The 19,670-nt window shown below is 50.3% G+C and overlaps 1 protein-coding gene across 2 annotated transcripts in view; it reads right to left on the reverse strand.

Moving 5' to 3' along the window:
* The window catches only part of FBLN2 (fibulin 2), an 85,522-nt gene that overhangs the window by 22,117 nt on the left and 43,735 nt on the right, over positions 1 to 19,670 (reverse strand). For both annotated transcript variants that reach the window (XM_032412009.1, XM_032412011.1), the window contains 6 exons: positions 7,231 to 7,342; positions 5,714 to 5,843; positions 4,623 to 4,803; positions 1,925 to 2,134; positions 1,174 to 1,287; positions 442 to 543 (listed from right to left, as the gene is read on the reverse strand). In XM_032412009.1, coding sequence (XP_032267900.1) covers positions 442 to 543; positions 1,174 to 1,287; positions 1,925 to 2,134; positions 4,623 to 4,803; positions 5,714 to 5,843; positions 7,231 to 7,342 — 849 coding nt within the window. The remainder of the gene's footprint in view (positions 1 to 441; positions 544 to 1,173; positions 1,288 to 1,924; positions 2,135 to 4,622; positions 4,804 to 5,713; positions 5,844 to 7,230; positions 7,343 to 19,670) is intronic.

The raw sequence follows: 19,670 nt of genomic DNA on the forward strand, positions 1-19,670 counted from the left end.
GGCATGCACACGCCTGTCCATACCCCAGGACGGCATGCACACGCCTGTCCATACCCCTGGACAGCATGCGCACGCCTGTCCATACCCCAGGACGGCATGCGCACGCCTGTCTATACCCCAGGACGGCATGCGCACGCCTCTGCATACCCCTGGATGGCATGCACACGCCTGTCCATACCCCAGGACGGCATGCACACGCCTGTCCATACTGCTGGATGGCATACACACACCTGTGCATGGTATCAGGAGAGGGAAGAGCTGTTTCAGCTCCTCTATCTGGGGCTCCAGTCAGAGCAGCCAGACCCATTCCTTTACTAACACAGTGAGTTTCACATCCAGAACACCTCCACCTCATTCTGTTTGCCCCGTCTCCACTCTGGGGCCCCCGCCACGAGCCAGCTGAGGTTTGCACAGGTGGGAGAGCGGCCCCGGGGTACTCACCTTCACAGGACACACCATCCGCCATGATGGCATAGCCAGGAAAGCAGGAGCACATGGCTGTGTCCCCAACGATGCTGCACACCTGCTTACAAGGCCCGTTGTCTGAGGAAAACCACATGGAGATCAGAGACGACCGGGCTTGTCACCTCCGGCTCCAGCAGAGGGTCCTGGGAGCCAAGGAACCCCAGCCCCAGTCCTTTCCACAAGATCCCCCGGTAAATCGGCTCATACGCCAGCTGGTGTCGGGGATGATGTTCAGGACCTCCCACTGCCACTGCCGCTCAGATACCAAACCCCTCCCTGGAGTCACAGTGCTGGCAGAGAGGAGGGGACAGAGAGACAGGGAAGGAGGGAGAGAAAGGATACGGAGACAGGAGGAACAAGACAGAGGGGAAGAGAGGAAGAACAAAGAGAACTTTCCACACAGGTCTGCAAGCAGTCTCCAAGACAGTTTCTTAAGCAAGGATTCTATTCTTTCCATATTATAGGACCTGAGATGAAAAGTCGCTAACTGACTTGCTTGGGGTCACACCCTGGCCCTAGGCTCCCCCTCCCCCACATACAACCTCATCTCCTCAGCTACACTCTCAACTCTTGACCTCCAGACAGGCAAGACCAACCAAATTCCCGAAGCAGAAGCACCCCTTTGGCAGGAGACCATCTCGCACATGCCCGGCACTGGGGAGCTCACGCCCCGCAGGCGGCCCAGACCCACTCCATGGCCCAGGTTACCTTTGCAGGTGTTGGGCTGCGGCACTGGTAGCATGATGGTGTTGGAGGCCACTTGGGAGGGATCTGGCTTCAGTGCAGACTCCTCTGCAGCCTCTGGCTGTGGGGGATCACCATCTGTCATGGGCAGGACAGACAGGAGGGGGACAGCTCATGCCTTCAGCCTGGCCTCAGGCTCTTCTCACACCCTGGGCACCACACCAGGCATTTGACAGAGACTGCCTTGTTTAATCCTCTCCTACCCATTTCATAGGACAGAAAACTGAGGCTCAGAAAGCAACGTACCCCAGGCAAAATCAATCTCACAGCTATTTGGGGTGGAGGAGGAGAGGAAGGAGGGGAGTGAGTTTCTAGACTAAAAACGTATCTAACCCTGGACAGCTGATGGACAGAAAGTCCCCCAGACCAGGGACTGAGGCAGCCTCCTAGGTTGCCTGTTGAAGCCTGACCACCTCAGGCTGAGTGCTGGGGACAGTTTAAGTTGAGTTGGTGGGAGCTTCTGTAGCCTGGGTCCTAGCCCTGCACTGGGATCGAGGGTGGGGCACTGGGGCTGCCCACGGAAATGGAGCTTCAGCTGGAGCAGAGGGTTTCAACCTGTCCACCCGGCCTTACAAACCCCACTGCTAGGGGCCTCCAGTTCCCACGGGTTCCAGTGTGTAGGGTGACAGGAGGGGAAGGAGCCCATTGTGCCCGTCACAGGAACACCGTGCTCCTCTGGCAAGCTCAGCCCTGCCGCAGCCGTCTGGGCCCTTACCTGGACGGCAGGTGCGGCCGTCGTCCTGCAGTGAGAAGCCGGGAAAGCAGGCACAGTGGTAGGAGCCCACGGTGTTGATGCAGAGATGCTGGCACAGCTCCCCGGGGAGGAGCAGGCACTCATCCTGGTCATCACCGGGCAGGCTGTTGGGCAGCTCAGCCTCCGCGCCCAGGGACAGGGCCTCCCGGCTCGCCAACTCTGCCTCTGCAACTAGAGCGGGGGTCAGTGCTCGCGATGGGACACGGGCTGGCCCCAGCAGGTGGCTGACACTGTAAGCCCCCGGGAAATCAGTGTAGGCCCTCCTCAGAATCTTCTGTGTGCCCAGCTAAGATAGCGCAGATGGACAAAGCATGGACGCATGGATGGATGGATGGATGGATGGATGGATGGATGGATGGATGAACGGATGAAGAGACGAACAAACAGACCTCCAACAATAAGAATGAACCCATCAGAGCCAGGCCCAAGTCTTTATGCCCTGCAATATGACAGGGCCAGGCTCATAACAGTCCCCAGAAAGCTTTGGCTAAAGTGTTGAACTAGATCCAGACCCCTGATCTCAGTGACATCTGGGAAGACCACCCCTAGCAACAGAAAGGACCCCAACATGTGTTCTGTCAGATGGGGATCTGAACTCTCACTTGGGCCTTCTGCAGCCATGTCCCCTTGGGCAGCACTGGGTCTCTCCAGCCTCCCAGGGCTGCCATGGGGAGCAGGTGGGAGAGGCAGAGAAGGCTCCTGGGGCTGAGCTGCCTTGGAGGCTCTTCATATACCAGTAATGGAATGGGGCAGGGGACCCGCAGCCCTCCATATTTACAGTCAGCTTGGGACTTCAGCCTTGCTCACTGGCCCCAGGCAGCAGAGCCGCCCAAGAGACCAGCTGCATGAGGTCACATCTGAGAAACATGTTTCGTATTGAGGGTGTTTACACTGTGCTCCAGCCCAGTCCGCCCTGGCCTGGTGCATGCAGGCGGGGCCATGGCAGCTGGTGGGCTGGCCCGGAGACCTAGCGCTGCAGGTGGGCAGACGGGCCTGGGCCCAGGGCTCCGCCGAGCGTGCTGAGGGCCGGACAGCATGTCTAGGGTTCGTGCTCAGCTCACCCTCACCAGCATGCTCTTCATACCATATTCCTGGCAGGGGGAAACTGAGGCTCAGAGGAGCAAAGTGATTTGCCCAAGGTCACCTAAGCAGGACGGGAACCCAGGCCAGTCTGACCCTACCATCTATGTCTCCTGAGGCCCAGGTTACCCACCAGTTCCCCACTGGAGGAGAGGAACCTGCACCTCTGGCCCTGTCCCCACCCTCTGACTCCTAAGGCCAAACTTTCCCCCAAATTTTACCTTAAACCAAACCCTTCTGGGTACTTACCAGACCTTCACAGCACTGCTCCACCAGGCCCCTACAGCCAACCCCAGCAAGTGGTATTTCCTTGGACTGGACACAGATCTGTGTCCACGCTAGCCTGGTAAGGCCGGCCAGTCCCTCTTAGCAGAGTCCCTGTGGGCTCACTGGGACACCCTCATCAGGCTCCTGCTGGCCCACAGGCACAAAGAAGGCTAATGGTCATGAGACCAGGAGACATCCCTGGCTAGGGTGACAGCAACTGGGCATGGCAGCTGGAACAGGGACCACAGCACATGGCAGTCAGAGGAAGGAGGAGACCCCAGGGACACGGAAGGCTGGAAGTTCTAAGACTGCTCAGGCTCCAGGCTCTGCACTGGTACCAGAGCTCCCACCCACATAGCCAACAGCTGCTCGGGGGCAGGCTCTGGGCAGGGGCACAGAGGAAGAGGGCACAGGCCTGATCAGCCCTCAAAGGGCTCATGGTGGTGAAGGGGAGGCCACCAAGCAAACCCAGCATTCATTCAGTTATTTGCTAGTGACTCTTCGGGGCCAAGCACTGGGAATTCAGGGAGAAAGACAGTGCTGTCCTGAAGGGGCTGATCAGCGGGTGGGGCACCATTTCTGAATGCATTCTCTATACTAGTTCTATCCTGTACCCTGAAGACACGGAATGACATAGCTGACAGGGATGGAGGGCAGATGGATGGAGGAAGGTGAATGAATGAATGAGTGAGAGGTGTGCTGCTGGGTGGGTTGGTGAATACATGAGCAGACGGACAGAAAAAGGATGGATGGTTGGATGGATGGATGGATGGACGGATGGATGGACGGATGGATGGATGGACGGATGGATGGACAGATAGATGGATAGGCAGAAGGGTAAACGGCTGGGTAAGTGGACGGGTGGGTGCTCATGTGGCTGGGTAGATACATGAATGGAAGGACGGATGTGTGAGTGGCCCGATGAGGGGACACGGGAATGGACAGTGTAGTAGGATGAATGGGTGGAGAAATGGACCAGGGTCAGGAGGATGTGCCGGGGATGATGAAATGGATAGATGGATGGATGGACAGAAGAGTGGATGGGGAGGTGCAGGCGGACATGGGAGGGTGGAGAGTGAAAGGGTAGCAGGAAGTTGGTGGTTCGGTGCGGGGTGTGGATGGTACATACATAGCTGGATGGGATCACCATCTCAGGAATAACAGGGCAGAGGCCACCATCAGAGGCCACAGAAGAACTGTACCCAGAGCAGAGCTTGCCACAGGTGACAGTGGACCCCGGGTTCCCACAGAAGGCGAGAGGACACCCAGCCTTGGCTGGAAGCCCCAACAGCTATCTCTGCCCCTCACTCACCTCTCCGTGGTACGGCTTCAGGCTCTGGAGGCCGGCGGACCTCAGGCACAATGAGGGGGTCTTCACCCTCACAGCAGGAGAGCATGACGTGGTTGCAGGGGTAGCCCAGGTTGGGGTTGGACTCACACGAGTGGCCCTCAGCCCGCACACGGAGCCCCAGGCCACAGCAGTCACAGCATTGCTGGAGAGAGACGCACCATCATTGCCCACAGCCCGGCCCCTCGGAGCTCATCGGCCTTCCCCATGGACTGTAAGCCTGGGGGACTCACTCAGGGCCCCCAGGATGCAGCCTGGGGCCACACATGACCTCTCCAGAAGAAAGACTGCATTCCCCAGCTCCCTGGAAGCTCAGTGTGGCCACTGGACTAAGTTCTAGCCAATACAGTGGAAGTGAAACACTGTCCTCAAGAGAGAGGCTCTTCTTAGCCCCACGTTCACAACAGTATTCACATTAGGCAAGAGGCAGAAGCAACCCAAGTGCCATCAGCGCAACGTGTCATAACCACACGATGGACGGTTATTTAACCTTGAAAAGGAGAGAGCATCTAACACACACTACAATGTGGGTGACCTTGAGGATGTGAAGTGAAGTGAAATAAGTTAGATACAAAAAGAAAAAACAGGGGCACCTGGGTGGCTCAGTCATTAAGTGTCTGCCTTCAGCTCAGGTCATGATCCCAGGGTCCTGGGATCGAGCCTTGCATCGGGCTCCTGGCTCAGTGGAAAGCCTGCTTCTCCCTCTCCCATTCCCCCTGCTTGTGTTCCCTCTCTCACTGTCTCTCTCTGTCAAATAAATAAATAAAAATCTTTAAAATAAAAAAAAAAAGAAAAAACAGAAACAGAAAGCCCTGTGAGAGCAGGCCTTTTCATGTGCTGTTCATTTCTGCATCCTTAATGCCTAACGTGGCCCAGTACAGGCTGGTGTTCAACAAATAGTTCCTGAATGAACTGGCCACTCCAATAGCTGATGATGGTTTCTATGCAGATGAAGAGCCCCCCAAACCTCCTACGGAGGAGTCCCACAGGGAGCCTAACCCCCCAGCCTGCGAGGAGCTTGGGCCCAGGCTACGGATGCCACAGGTCGGGCTTGCCTTGTACAAGGAGACGCCACAGGTGTCGTTGTCCTCAGCCCCACAGGCCTCGCCCTCCTTGGCCCCCATGACGCCACCCATGCAGCTCTTCTCCTTCAAGTAGGACACACAGCAGTGCTTCTGGGCTGTCCTGCAACAGAGGTGTGCCTCAGCCCTGCCTGAGCGCCGGCCCCCATCCTCCCAGTGACCCCACCAGGAGGGATGACTGGTCCCATTTCCCAGAGGAGGACACGGAGGCTCAGAGAGGGAAGGCCCTGCCGGAGGTCCACTGCAAGCAAGGCCCGTGCTGGTGTGGGGGACTCGGCAAAGCCAGCGCACCCCCCATCAAAGAACGTGGGTTCTGTGTCTGAGCTTCACCAAGAACACTGGACTCCACACTGTCTATCCCTGACCAGTGTGGGAGGGGGTCAGCATTCTGAGGTCCCCACAGGGCTAAGGAGAGGGAAACTCAACCCCAGGAAGCACAGGGCAGCTCAGCCTGGAAGAGAGCAGCCTCCAGGCCCCTCGGCCGTGTGCCCCATATCTATAGGGCTGCCCTGGGCAGCCAGCACACAAAGAGGGGGGGCCGCCAGGAGGTGAGGTTTAGCCTCACTTCAGAAAGGGCACATCCCAGTGGGAGCTATTCAGTGACGGAACTGCCTGTCTATGAAGTAGTGAGTTTCCCATCACAAGAGGGATACAAGGACACTTCAGGGCCACTAAGCTCAAAACTCCTGAACAATGCATGTTCTACATCCTAAGCAGCCCTCAAACTGGCAGGATGACAAAAGGGAAGGGAAAGGGACAAGGTTAGAATTTAAATGTCTCTAAAGTAGGCAGGGAGGGCTAGACATTAGGAAACAGGGGCTCTAATTCTGGCCATGCTCCCAAGGAGCCGTGTGGCTTTGGGTGAATCATATCACCTCTCTGAACCTTCCTCCTTATCTAGAAAAATAAGTAGGTTGGGAAAGAAGGCAACCCTGGGAAAAAGGAGAGGTGAATGGCTGACCAAGACATCTTCCCAGTGTAGCACAGAGGGGCAAAGGTACAAATGATTCCTCCGCAGAGAACACTAGAGTCAGAGAAAACAATCAACACAGACAACAGAGGACAGGTGAGGGGCCAGCCTTCTGGAGACCCCAGGGTAGCAGAGAGGGGAAAGAAAGGAGGGCTGAAGGCTCCCGGTTCCAAGCTGAGGAGGAAAATCTCACGTGGGCTGAGCACGAGTGAGTGAGGCACCTCACTGTTCCCAGGTGATACGGCCCTTTAACACTGGCTCCAAACTGTACGCTCTCCTAACCGTGCTCATCGGTCCAGCTACAGATGTACGTGGCTCGTTTATTCCTGCAGCCAGCCTTGGGCTCTCCACACCTGGAGAAAGCCCGGCCGGCGGGCTCCCGGCAGCCACAGCGTGCACGCGGAGACAGGTGGAGCAGATGCGCCCCCCTTGCACTGCCGGGGCCCACGCAGAGCAAGCAGGGGTCTGGAAAAGGTGAACGGGCCGGGCCGCTCTGCCTGCTCCGGGGTGCCCACCCTACCTGCAGGCGTCACCCTCGGCGCCACTCTCGGGGATTTCCAGGCACTCGTCATTGTCGATGGCCCACTGCTGTCCAGCCGCACAGCACGTCTCGATCAGATCCTTCGTGGACACTGTGGGTGGCAACACAGGCAGAGTCACCACCCTAGAGGAGGCACCCGGTTCCAAGGTGTCCAGAGTCAGCAGGTGTAGGAGATGCTGCTGGGGCTGTCAGGACCCCCATGCCCAGGCAGGTGACTCACTCACCCCCACCCCCTGCAGCTGTGCAGGGTGGCTGCTAGCAGTTCCCAAGTACGACCTGCTTCGGAGAGCTGCCTGCGAGCTGAAGTACACCCCACGGAGGAGAAGGCTGGCAGAACTATGGCCAATCAGTGACTAGTGGGGGTACAAAAACCTAGCCCTGCCTCAAGGGGGCTAGTGTGTGGGGCCACTCGCACTCCAGAGCTCCCAGTGGGATCGGGGGCATTGGCTAGCTCTTTCCCTGCCCCCTCCCCAGGCCGATTCTCCAAATGAACCACCACATGCACAAAACCCTCAAGTCAGGCTCTGCTTCTTTTTTTTTTTTTAAGATTTTATTTATTTACTTTTGGGGTGGGGAAGAGAGAGAGTGAGCATGAGCAGGGGAAGAGGGGCAGAGGGAGAGGGAGAAGCAGACTCCCCGCTGAGCAGGGAGCCCAACACAGGGCTCAATCCCAGGACCCCAGGATCATGACCTTTAGCTGAAGGCAGCTGCCTGACTGAGCCACCCAGCTGCCCCTCAGGATCTGCTTCTGAGGAACCTGACCTAAGCACCAAGACAGGACAAGGCATAAGAATCAATAGCAACAGCGAGGGAAGTTTAAAACTCATCTAGGAGGGGTGCCTGGTTGGCTCAGTGGGCTGAGCATCCGACTCTTGATTTTGGCTCAGGTCATGATCTCAGGGTCATGAGGTCCAGCTGAGCAGGGAGCCTGCTCGAGATTCTCTCTCTTCCTTCTTTTGCCCCTCCCCCCACCACACTTGTTCGCTCGCTCTCTCTCACTCTCTAAAAAAAAAAAAATCTCATCTAGGAAAGTTAGTGGAGAAAATATTTGTGTGGCTGGGAGAGCAGGAGGAGGAAGGGGTAGGGGAATGTCTTAAAACTGAAAGGCACAGACCACAGCTTAAAAACAGATGAATTTGCCCACCTCAAAATTAAAATTCTTTGTATAACAAAGAACCCCACGGACAAATAGAAGACTGATGACAGGTTAGGAGACATTTTTGGAATGCCTAGAACTGGCAAAGAATTGCCATTGAGAAAACAGAATAATCTCCTGAAAATTAACATAAAATATACCCCAAAGTAAAATACCTATTAAACTGGAAAAATCAGAAAGAGTGATACATGCCACGCACAGGTGGGAGCCCTCATGCCCTGGGGGTGGAAATGGTCACTGGCACAGCCAGTCTGGAAGGACATAAGGCATCACTGACACAATTAAGTAGACACATCGTCCTGGACTCAGTGTTTTTGCTCCTGGCTGTGCATTCCAGGGAAGTCCTCACCCAGGCCCATAAAGCAACCACTACAAGGATGCCATACTTTGGCGTCATTTGTGGAAGCGGGTGTTCATCAGTGGAGAAGTGGCTGAATAGAATTTGGGGATGTCCTCCATGGAGGACTCCACAGCTGTCAGAAATAACAGACTAGATGTACACACACAACACCATGAAGCTGGACACACATACACACAGCAAGAGGGAGTGGCACAAAAAAGCACTGGGGGGAAAAGGAAGAAACCAGGTGAGATCTGTTACACAAATTAAAAATACTGCATTCAAAATCACAACACACATTTTGCACATAAATTAAAAACACACACACATATGCAAATTAAACAGAAGAGAGCAGTTGCCTCTGGTGGGGCAGAGGTTGGTGATGGGGAAAAGGGATAAAAGGGAGTAAATACATAAATAAAACAGGAGAGAGTCTTACAGAGACAATGATGTGTAAGGTGCCAGAAAATGAGTATAATTAACCCAACCATTTGCTTCTGAGGCCTAAAAATAAATGACATGAAAAGATAAAGCACATCTAGGCCAACAGACACATAAAAAGGTGTTCAACATCACTAATTATCAGGCAAATGCAAATCAAATCCACAATGAGATATCACCTCACACCTGTCAGAATGGCTACTATAAAAAACACAAGGAACAACAAGTGTTGGGGAGGATGTGGAGAAAAGGGAACCCTTGTGCATGCTGGTGGGAATGCAAACTGGTGCAGCCACTGTGGAAAATAGTATGGAGGTTCCTCTAAAAATTAAAAACAGAAATACCTCATGATCCGGTAATTCCACTACTGGGTATTTACCCAAAGAAAACAAAACACTGATTTGGAAAAGATAACTGCACCCCTCTGTTGATTGCAGCATTATTTATAACAGCCAAGATATGGAAGCAACCAAAATGTACATCTATAGATGAATGGATAAAGAATGTGGCACATGTATACAATGGAATATTATTCGGCCCTAAAAAAGAATGAGGTCTTGCCATCTGCAACAACATGGATGGAGCTAGAGGGTATTATGCTAAATGGAATAAGTCAGACGAGAAAAACAAATACCATATGATTTCATTTACGTGTGGAATGTAAAAAACAAAACAAAAAAGCAAATAAAAAAAACCCAAAGAAAAGAGCCTCTTAAATACAGAGAACAAGCTGGTGGTTGCCAGAGGGGAGGTGATTGGGGGGATGGGCGAAATAACAAAAAGGATTACGAGATACAAACTTCCAGTTATGAAATAAACAGAGATGAAAAGTACAGCTTAGGGAATATAGTCAATAATATTGTAATAACATTATATGGTGGCTACATTTATTGTGGTGAGCACTGAACAATGTATAGTATTGTTGAATTGATATCTTCTACACCTGAAACTAATATAACATTGTATGCTATGATCCTTCAATAAAAAATTTTAAACCAGAAAAAGGTAAAGCTCATCTAGAATACCTATATCCATGCTGGGGGGACAGCAGGGTGTAATGGAATAACTCTGAGCCTGGGTCCACGTCTTTGTGCTACCATGTATAGCCATTTCTTCTCTCTAAAGACTTAGTGTCCTTCTCTACTATGAGGACCTTTAGCTGCACAACTGCTGAAGCCTACAAAGACCTCTAAATATCCTTGAGCAGTTCACATAATCTAGCAGAGCTGAGGAACAAATGTGCCAATGGATGTCAGCAGCCTGCAAGGTTGCAGGGAAAGAGTGACAGCTCACTGAGAATCATCAGCTTCATCTGCTGAGTGGGCATTTCAAGTTATTGAACTTTTCTAAGTTTCAAGTCCCTTTCTGTAAAAGAGGGAAAATAAGTTTTCGTAACAACCTGAGGTCTGTACCAGGAGGAATGAAAAGAATTATCTACCAGAAACAAATAGCAAATATCACACTCAGTGGTGAAACATCAGACACCTGTCCCACTGAAGTCAGAAATGTGACAAAAATGCCTATTGACACTCTGTTTAGTGTTGTCCTAGAGATACGAGCAGATGCAATAAGGTAAGAAAAAAAAAAGAGGCAGTAGAAATATTAGAAACAAAGAGATGATGGTCATTCTTTGCAGATGTTATATGGTTTCATCTTTCTAGAAAATCCAAAGGAACCAAAACTAACACAGTATTAAAATGAATGCTAAGGAATAATAATAATAATAATAAATTATACAGTAGCCAAAAACAAAATCAAGATGCTCAATTTAGTGCTTTCCTATACAAGAGTAAAAATAGAAAAGGTAATAGAAAAAAATCTCATTCAAAACAGAAATAGACCTAGAAATAAATCTATCATAAACATGCTAAATCCACATGAAGAAAAAAAATTGTCTAATAGATATAACAGTATATTTTATTAGAAATATATCCCATGTGTCTGGATGGGAAGATTCAGTACCTTGAAGACATTAATTCTCCTCCATTTAATCTACAACTTCAATGCAATACAAAGTCCCAACATAATTTGTCATGAAATTTGTCAAGCTGATTCTAAAATTCATCCAAAATTGGAAATGTCTAAGAACACCGAAGAAAAATTCTGAAAAGAAAAAGAGCATATTTTAAAGTTCTAATAACTAAAGAGACAAGGAGATCAATGAAATGATAGAATTTAGAAAGAGAACTATGTGCATATGGGAACATCGTATATGATAAAGGCGACATTCAAACTCAATGTAGAAAGGATTGAATATACGATGTTGGGACCGACCTCACACTGCACACAAAAAGAAATTCCAAATCTAAAGGCAGTATTAGAGGAAAACCTAAGAAAATAATTTTAGGATAAAGAGAGCTGTTTTCAAAAGTAAAATCCACAAAAAAATGAAATTGGACCCTCACACCTCACACCATATACAAAAATCAACTCAAAATGGATTAAAAACTTAGATGTAAGGCCTGAAACTGTAAACTCCTAGAAGAAAACACAGGGGAAAATATCCTTAACATCAGTCTTGGCAGTGAGTTTTTGGAAGACACCAAAACACAAGCAACAAAAGCAAAAATCAACAAATGGGACTCCATCAAACCAAAAAGCTTCTGTACAGCAAAAGAAACCATCAACAAAATGAAAAGGCAACCTGCAGAATGGGAGAAAATATCTGCAAACCACGTATCTGATAAGGGGTTAATATCCAAAATATATAAGGAACTCATACAATTCAATAGCAAAAAAAATTAATTTTATTTAAAAATGGGCAAAGGACCAAAATAGACATTTTTCCAAGGACATATAAATGGCCAATAGGTATGTGAAAAGATGCTCAACATCACTCATCACCAGAGAAATGCAAAGCAAAACTTCAATGAGATGTCACCTCACACCTGTTAGGGACGCTAATATTTGACAAGAGATAACAAGTATTGGTGGGATGTGGAGAAAAGGGAACCCTGTACACTGTTGGTGGAGGTGTAAATTGATGCAGCCACTCTGGAAAACAGTATGGCAGATCCTCCAAAATTTAAAAATAGAACTAACCATATGGTCCAGCAATTCCACCTCTGGGTATATATCTGAAGGAAATTAAAGCTTAGTCTCAAAAAGATACCTGTACCCCCATGTTTACTGCAGCATTATTTGCAGTAGCCAAGACATGGAAGCAACCTAAGCGTCCACTGATGGATGAATGGGTAAAGAAAATGTGGTATATACATACATATATACATATGTATGTATATAAATGTATATGCACATATCAATATGTATGCATATGTACATACAGGTGTGTATATATATGTATGTGTGTGTATATATGTATACATACATACCTACATATATAATGGAATATTATTCAGCCATAGAAAAGGAGATCTTGCCATTTTCAGGAACATGGATGGACCTAGCGGGTATTATGCTAAGTGAACTAAGTCAGCCAGAGAAAGACAAATACTGTAGGATCTGACTTATATGTGGAATCAAAAAAAAGCCAAACTCAAAGAAACAGAGTCATCTGGGGGCTGCCCGGGAATAGGGGGGCCCCTCTGGGGAGATGGGGAGATGTTGAGCCAAGGGTACAAGCTTCCATCCAGTTATAAGATGAATAAGTTCTGGTGATCTAATGCACAGGATGGTGACTAGCTACCAATACTGTATTGTGTGTTTGAAAGTTGCTATGAGAATAGATCTAGACGTGTTCTCACCACAAACAACAACAAAAAATGGCAACTCTGTGCCGTGATGGATGTATTACCTAATGTTACTGTAGTAATCAGCTCACAATACATATGTAGATCAAATCATCACACTGTGTACTTAAATTTACACAATATTATATGTCGATTATATCTCAATAAAGCTGGGGGAAAAAAGAAATAAAATCCACAAGTAAAAAGGAAAACCTTAATACAATAAAAGCATAAAATCCCTGTATGGCAAGTGACAGCTTATCCAACCAGCCCCAGTTACTCTCATCGCATCACTCATTTTTAAGGATCCTCATAGCACTTATCACTATGTGAAATCTTGTTTATTTATGAGTTTCCTTCTTGTCTGTTTCTTTCTCTACAAAGGCACGTGAATCTCTGTGGCCACTGGAAGTGATGCCACCATTCCATGCTTAATCCTTTCTCATTACACTCTGGGCACGTGGAGTCATGTCTCACTTGAATACTTCTGGTGATAGGGAGCTCACTCCACCTAGGCAGCTTATCCCTTCTCTGCATAGCTCAAGTTCACATCGTTCTTTTACTGGACTGAACTCTTACTCCCTAAGCCTTCTCCAAGATTGCCTTACTGAGATCAGGATATTGCAGTTGATCCCTGGGTCTTAGCCAGGTGACTTGAGATGGGTGCCCTATTGAAATAACTGTAACAGCTGAAATGAAGTGTGGGCTAGTGCCAGGCTCGGGTCCAAGCACTTTCATTCTTACAGTTATGATGAGTGAGTACTCTTGTCTCCCCACTTTACAGATCAGGTGGTGAGTTAGAAGTCCCAAGCCTCAGTTTCCCCTCTTCTCTTCCCCTCTCCAGGCCTCAGCTTCCCCACATTCGTGGCATGGGTGACTTGATATAGCTGATCCTGAAGGCCCTGTCTGAAAATCTGACCAGCACCATCCTGAGAGGGGGTTCTGCTTCCCTGTGAATTGAATGGTGTTCTCCTCCTGCCCCCTCCTTGATCAGAAGCCAGGTTTCAGCCTGTGTTTGGCAGACTTCCCACCATTCTCCCCTGGCCTTTCCCACCCTGACTTCCCTCTGTTTCAGACAAAGGAACTCAGAGGCCGTGAACCCATATGCTGGGAGGGCCACCCACTTGGAACAGGAGGGGGCCAAGCCTGGCACTGCTTGGTACTGTCCAAGACGTGGGAGGCAGAGCCAGGCAAAACCCCACAAGATGTATACCTCCATCTCCTCATCCAGAAGACACCCCCTCCATTCCCCACCCCAGTGCTTCAAGGCTCAGCCCAGAGGCCCTCTCCTCCAGGTCTCCTTCCTTGACCACCCCCTCTGAGGTCCCCAGCCTGTCTTTCTCTCTGGTTCTTTTTAAGTTCCCAGGCACCACCATTCAGATTTCCAGTCCTAGGATTCTTCCTTTCTCTGTCTCCACCCCGGCCCTGGCTGATCTCATCCAGCTCTGAGCTTCAAGTGCCTGCTCCACCTCGACCCCTCCCACACATGTGTCTCCAGCCATAGTTTTGTGCGCGCGCGCGCACACACACACACACACACACACACACACACACACACAGCTGGCTAAGGAACCACCACCAGTGCTCCCTGGTGCTCCCACCACCAGAATCTGTTCAGCAACCGATTTCCCTCAAACCACCTCTCCCCAAGGTCTCCCCTGCATCAGTGAAGGGCCCCCAGTAACCTCAGGACCCTCCTGCACCAATTCCTCATTCCTCACCTCCCTCCATCACTCAGCGGGCCATCTCCAAAGTGCATTCCAGTCTACCCACCTGGCCTCTCACTCCACCCACACCTCTTGATCCGACAGGGTCCCTGTTCCCACAGGTGTCCTCCTCCAGGCCATCTTCCCGAGGGTGTCAGAATGAGTCACAAATATAAATCAGATTGTGTCTCTCCTTGGCCTACGGGCCCAACAGTCCCCCTTTCTTTACAAAGACCTGTTGACTGCCTCACCCTCATCTCCTTTCTGTGACCCTCTTTCTCACTCATTCTCTCCACTCCTTGAACTCCCTAGGCTCATTCCTGCCCCAGGTCCTTTGCATGTACTCTGCTTTCTGCCTGGAATCCTCTGCTCTTTTCCTGTGCCCTGCCCCACTCCCACTGTCTACACAGCTGTCCCTTCTTCTTCAGGGCTCTCACCTCCTCAGAGAGGAGCTCCCTGACTTCTGTAACTAAACTAACCTCTATGCCAACCCTCATCACACCACCCTACTTCCCTGGCCTTCCCTGGTCCCAATCAGCTCAGGGAACCTGTGGTCCACAGACCCCTCCTGGAAGGCCACTGCCCTCCAGGATGAAGCACCCCTCCCTGGTGGGGCAATCACAGCCCAGAGTCATGTCCAGCTCTCACCCTCTACCCTAGCCCCACATGCTTCTCCTTGCCACTCTGTCTTTGTACATGCTGGTCCAGGTTGGGAACATCTTTCTCTGTGTTGTCCAACTAACCATCCCTAACCAGCCAATCCACATGTGACTCCCTGCCTCTCCACCTGCTGAGCTCCCACTGGCACCCACCTCCAACCCGGGGGGGGGGGGGTTGGGCAACAGCCCCCTCCTCTGGCTTCATTCACATCAGCACTTGGTACATACTTGCACTGTGATACTGTCAGGGGACATGTTTGTCTCCACCACCAGACTGAGAGGGTCTCAGAAGCCAAGAATGGGTCTGAGTCCTCTCAAGGCTCCCAGGGCCCGGGGCTGAATCGAGCATCCCAGGCCCTCAGTGTATACCATCTCATGGAAAACTTACATCAACAACATGAGGTTGGATGATTATCTTGATTTTCCAGATGTGTAAATAGAGTTTAAGATACACAGCCCAGCGCACAGGCTTAGGAAAATGCGGGAGAAGAACGCAAGTGTGGCCTGTCCACCTGGCCCAGACCACCTCTCTGCTGCGGTCTCCAGCGGGGGGCAGAGGGGTGCACGGACGCATCTCTACCATCGTTGTGAGCGTGGGCTAGGGGACATGGGCAAGTCACTCATCCTCTGAGCCTCAATTTCCTTGCCTGTAAAATGGGCAAATAACCTCTCTCCACCACACTTCACAGAGTGGGGAGGTGAGAAGATTCAATGCCTGGCAAACAACAGGTAACCAATACCTCCCCGGCCCTGGCACACAGGTGTTTGGTGACTACTCACCAAATAATTAATTAAAGAACAAGGGGACAGACCAATAAATGGGTGGATAGAACAATAACTCCAGCAGAGGAAGCTGGCGGGGCTTTCAGCAATCCCTCCCCGTCTTCTCTGTTCTCCTCCGGGCTTTCGCAGACTCCCCCACTTCTGGCCACTTTGCCACCTTGCCTGAGCTCTGGCCCAGAGCGCGTGTGGTGTCCCTCACCTGCTGGTTATCTGCAAGCACTGTGGATGGAACGGGAGGACATCTCCTGATATGACAGCTGCAGCCATGGCCCTCTCTCTGGTCTCCAGTGACATGGGCCAGCACCACATCATCCTGGCTTCCGAACGCTCTGCCAACCGCCTGCCTCACAGGCCCTGGCAGGAAGCCCGCCTCCCACATCCCCGAGTAGCAGAGGGAGAACAGACCCACTTTGGGAAAACAATTAACTTCGTCTAGTAAAGCCAATGATGCAGTGATCTCATTTTCAAGTACACACCCAGGAGAAACAGGTGCCCGTGGTCTCCACCCGGAGACCCACAAACAGAAGCCCCAAACTGCAAACAACCCAAGCACCCCTCGATGAGAAAGGGTGAATAAGCCATGGCAGGACCACACGTTGTGCGCAAATTCATTACAACCACACACAATAACATGGATGAATCACAGTAATGATCTTGGGGGAAGAAGCAAGTCACAGAAGAATACTGCAGATCGCCTTTTATATGAAGTTCAAAAACAGGGAAAAAAGCAAAACGACTGTACAGCTCTAAAGAAAAGGAAGGAACACATGCGCACAGAAGTCAGGATGGTGGGAACTGTGGAGTGGGAGGGGGTCAGGGCAGGTGGGCCCCAGCCTCTGTCCCCACAGCTGGTACCTCCAATGGGTGCCCACTTTAAGTGCTCCTTTAATTGTCATGTAAGTCCCATACGTGCTTCTATTCACAAACACTTCACAACGATAACATCACGGCAAAAGGTACTACGATTAGAAAATTCTAAGACTCAGACTAAAGACTAAGAGTATTTCCAATTGTGACCCACAGAGTGACTTTACGCCAGGCACAAAAGGACACAGATATGATTCTCCTTATATAGGGTACCTAGAATAGGCAAATATAGAGAGACAGAAAGTAGCAGAGAGGTTACCAGAGGCTGGGGGAGGGAGGATGGGGAGTCAGCACTGGATGGGCACAGGATTTCAGTTTAGGAAGATGAAAAATTTCTGGAGATGGGGCGCCTGGTTGGCTCAGTTGGTTAAGCATCTGCCTTCAGCTCAGGTTATGATCTCAGTGTCCTGGGATCGAGCCCCACGTCAGACTTCCTGCTCAGTGGGGAGTCTGCTTCTCCCTCTGCTGCCCACCACCCTCCCCCGCCCCCACTTGTGCTCTCTGACTCTTGCTCTCTCTCAAATAAATAAAACCTTAAAAAAAAAAGTTCTGGAGATGGATGAAGTATACTTGTACAATGTGAATGTACTACATCTTATTGACTTAAAATTCGTTAAACTGGCCAATGTTATGTTACGTGTATCTTACTGCAATAAAAAGAAAATGATGCATTGCAGTGTAAAAAAAAAAATGTGACCCAGCACTTACCCCATCCAGAAATCTAACCTGCTGACAGACTCCCCTCCCCCATGAGCATAAACATGTATGACAGGGATGCTTGCTACCCCTGAATTTGTGAGAGCAAAGGTCAGAAACAACCAAAATCTCATCAGTAGGGTGGTGATTAAATAATTGATGTTATATCTGTCCAGTCTTACGCAGATGTTAAAAAGAGTTAGGTAGATCTTCCTGCACTTATACGGTATGATTTCTGACTGTACTATGAAAAATTAAGAACAGGGGTGTCTGAGTGACTCAGTCGGTTAAATGTCTGCCTTTGGCTCAGATCATGATCCTGGAGTCCCAGGATCAAGTCCCACATCGGGCTCCCTGCTCAGCGGGGAGCCTGCTTCTCCCTCTGCCTGGCATTCCCCAGCTTGTGCTCTCTCTCTCTCTTTCTCTGACAAAATAAATAAAATCTAAAAAAAAAATAAGTTATGCCTTATTATTTTAAAGGGATACACAGACATACATGGACTATTTCTGTAAGGACAGCCAAGACAGTAGTAACAGTGGTTGGCTCAGGGCAGGACCTGACCGTGGGAGGGAGGAAGCACACTGACATTTCACTGTTTGCCCCTTTTGTATTTTTTATGTGTTTCTTATCGTGTGCAGGTATTGCCCATTCAAGAGACATTCTATTATAAAAAGATTCTGAGATTCTGGAGATTGTAACCGCCTTTGATCACAGAACAATAGGTGCCCTGAACAATCTGGCTCAGAGGTCACGACCCCTCTGGACAGGCCCCTCTCCCAGACATTAAAGTCCTAAAGAATGGTGGCTTTGGAAATACTGCAGAAAAACGCGTGCACCTGGCAGGAGGGTGATGAGCAGGCCATCTCTGCCAGCACCCTGTTTGGACAGGATGTTTGAGGGGCCTGAGCAAACAGCCCAGCATTGCAGCTCTCTGCTCAGGGCAGTCTGGTATGCTTGGGGGCGGGGAACGGGTACCTGCAGGCCCTGGGAGCGCCTGGGATCCTCTTACACGGACTGTAAAGTGGACAAACAAGAAGGGTTCCTGAGCTCTGTCTTCTGTGCCAGGATCACACACACAATGGTGACAAACAAGCTGGGCTGAGCCCACCCACCAGGGCCCACCCAACTCAGGCCCTTAGAGATGCCCTCCCCTCCCCCCTTCCCTGCCCCAGAAGGGCAGTCCCCAGCCTCCGTTGCTCTTTCCAGCACCTCCCATCACCTGGCTTCCTTGTGTGGCAGGGTTTACTTCCTGCCCACCCTTGCCCAAGTCCGAGGCTGCAGGCTAGAGGCTGGTCTCTGCCCTGGCTGAGCCACCTGTGGGGCCCCATCTTGCACCCACTGCATCTCCCCTCCAGCCCCAGAAAGAGGCCCCTGTGCACATCCCCAATTTACAGATGAGCAGGCGGCAGCCCAGAGAGGAGGCGCCGTTTGCCCCGGACCACATGCCCAGCCAGGGGCAACCGCAGGGGCCTACGGCAGCTGTGCGCTCCAGAGGGCAGGCTCCTGAGCAGAGCACCCGAGCAAGCAAAGGAGAGGATGAGGGAGGAAGGAGGCAGGGGGAGTTCAAGTTCCTCTCTAGCAGCTACTCTAAGGGAAGCAGGCCCCCCACTCCTCAGGCTCCTTTCCCATTCTCACCATGGGCAGAAAAGCCCCTTGATTCCTGACAAAGCCAACAAGGCAGTGGGGGGAAGATGGCCTTTGCAACACCTGGTACAGGGTGAGCTGAATATGTATTTGAAAAAAAGAATGAATTTTGATTCCTACTCGCACCACCTAAAGAAACAAATCTAAATATGATCAAATGTGAAAGGTGAAACACATTAAAATGTCTAGAACATAAGAAAATATCTTCATGACTCTGGGGTAGACGAAGATTTCTGTAGAAGGACACAAAATCTACTAACATGAAAGTAAAGATCAATAAATTGCATTTCATTAAAATTAGGGATTTGTGTTCCTCAGAAGACAGCATTTGCAACGTACTCATCACATACCATCATGACGAAAGTGGAAAGATGTCTTTATCTTTTAGAGTTGCACCATACATATAAGCGTGAAGACTGAAATATTTCCATCACACG

The sequence above is a fragment of the Phoca vitulina genome, unplaced genomic scaffold (assembly GCF_004348235.1).
Source record: "Phoca vitulina isolate PV1807 unplaced genomic scaffold, GSC_HSeal_1.0 scaffold13, whole genome shotgun sequence".
NCBI lineage: Eukaryota > Metazoa > Chordata > Mammalia > Carnivora > Phocidae > Phoca > Phoca vitulina.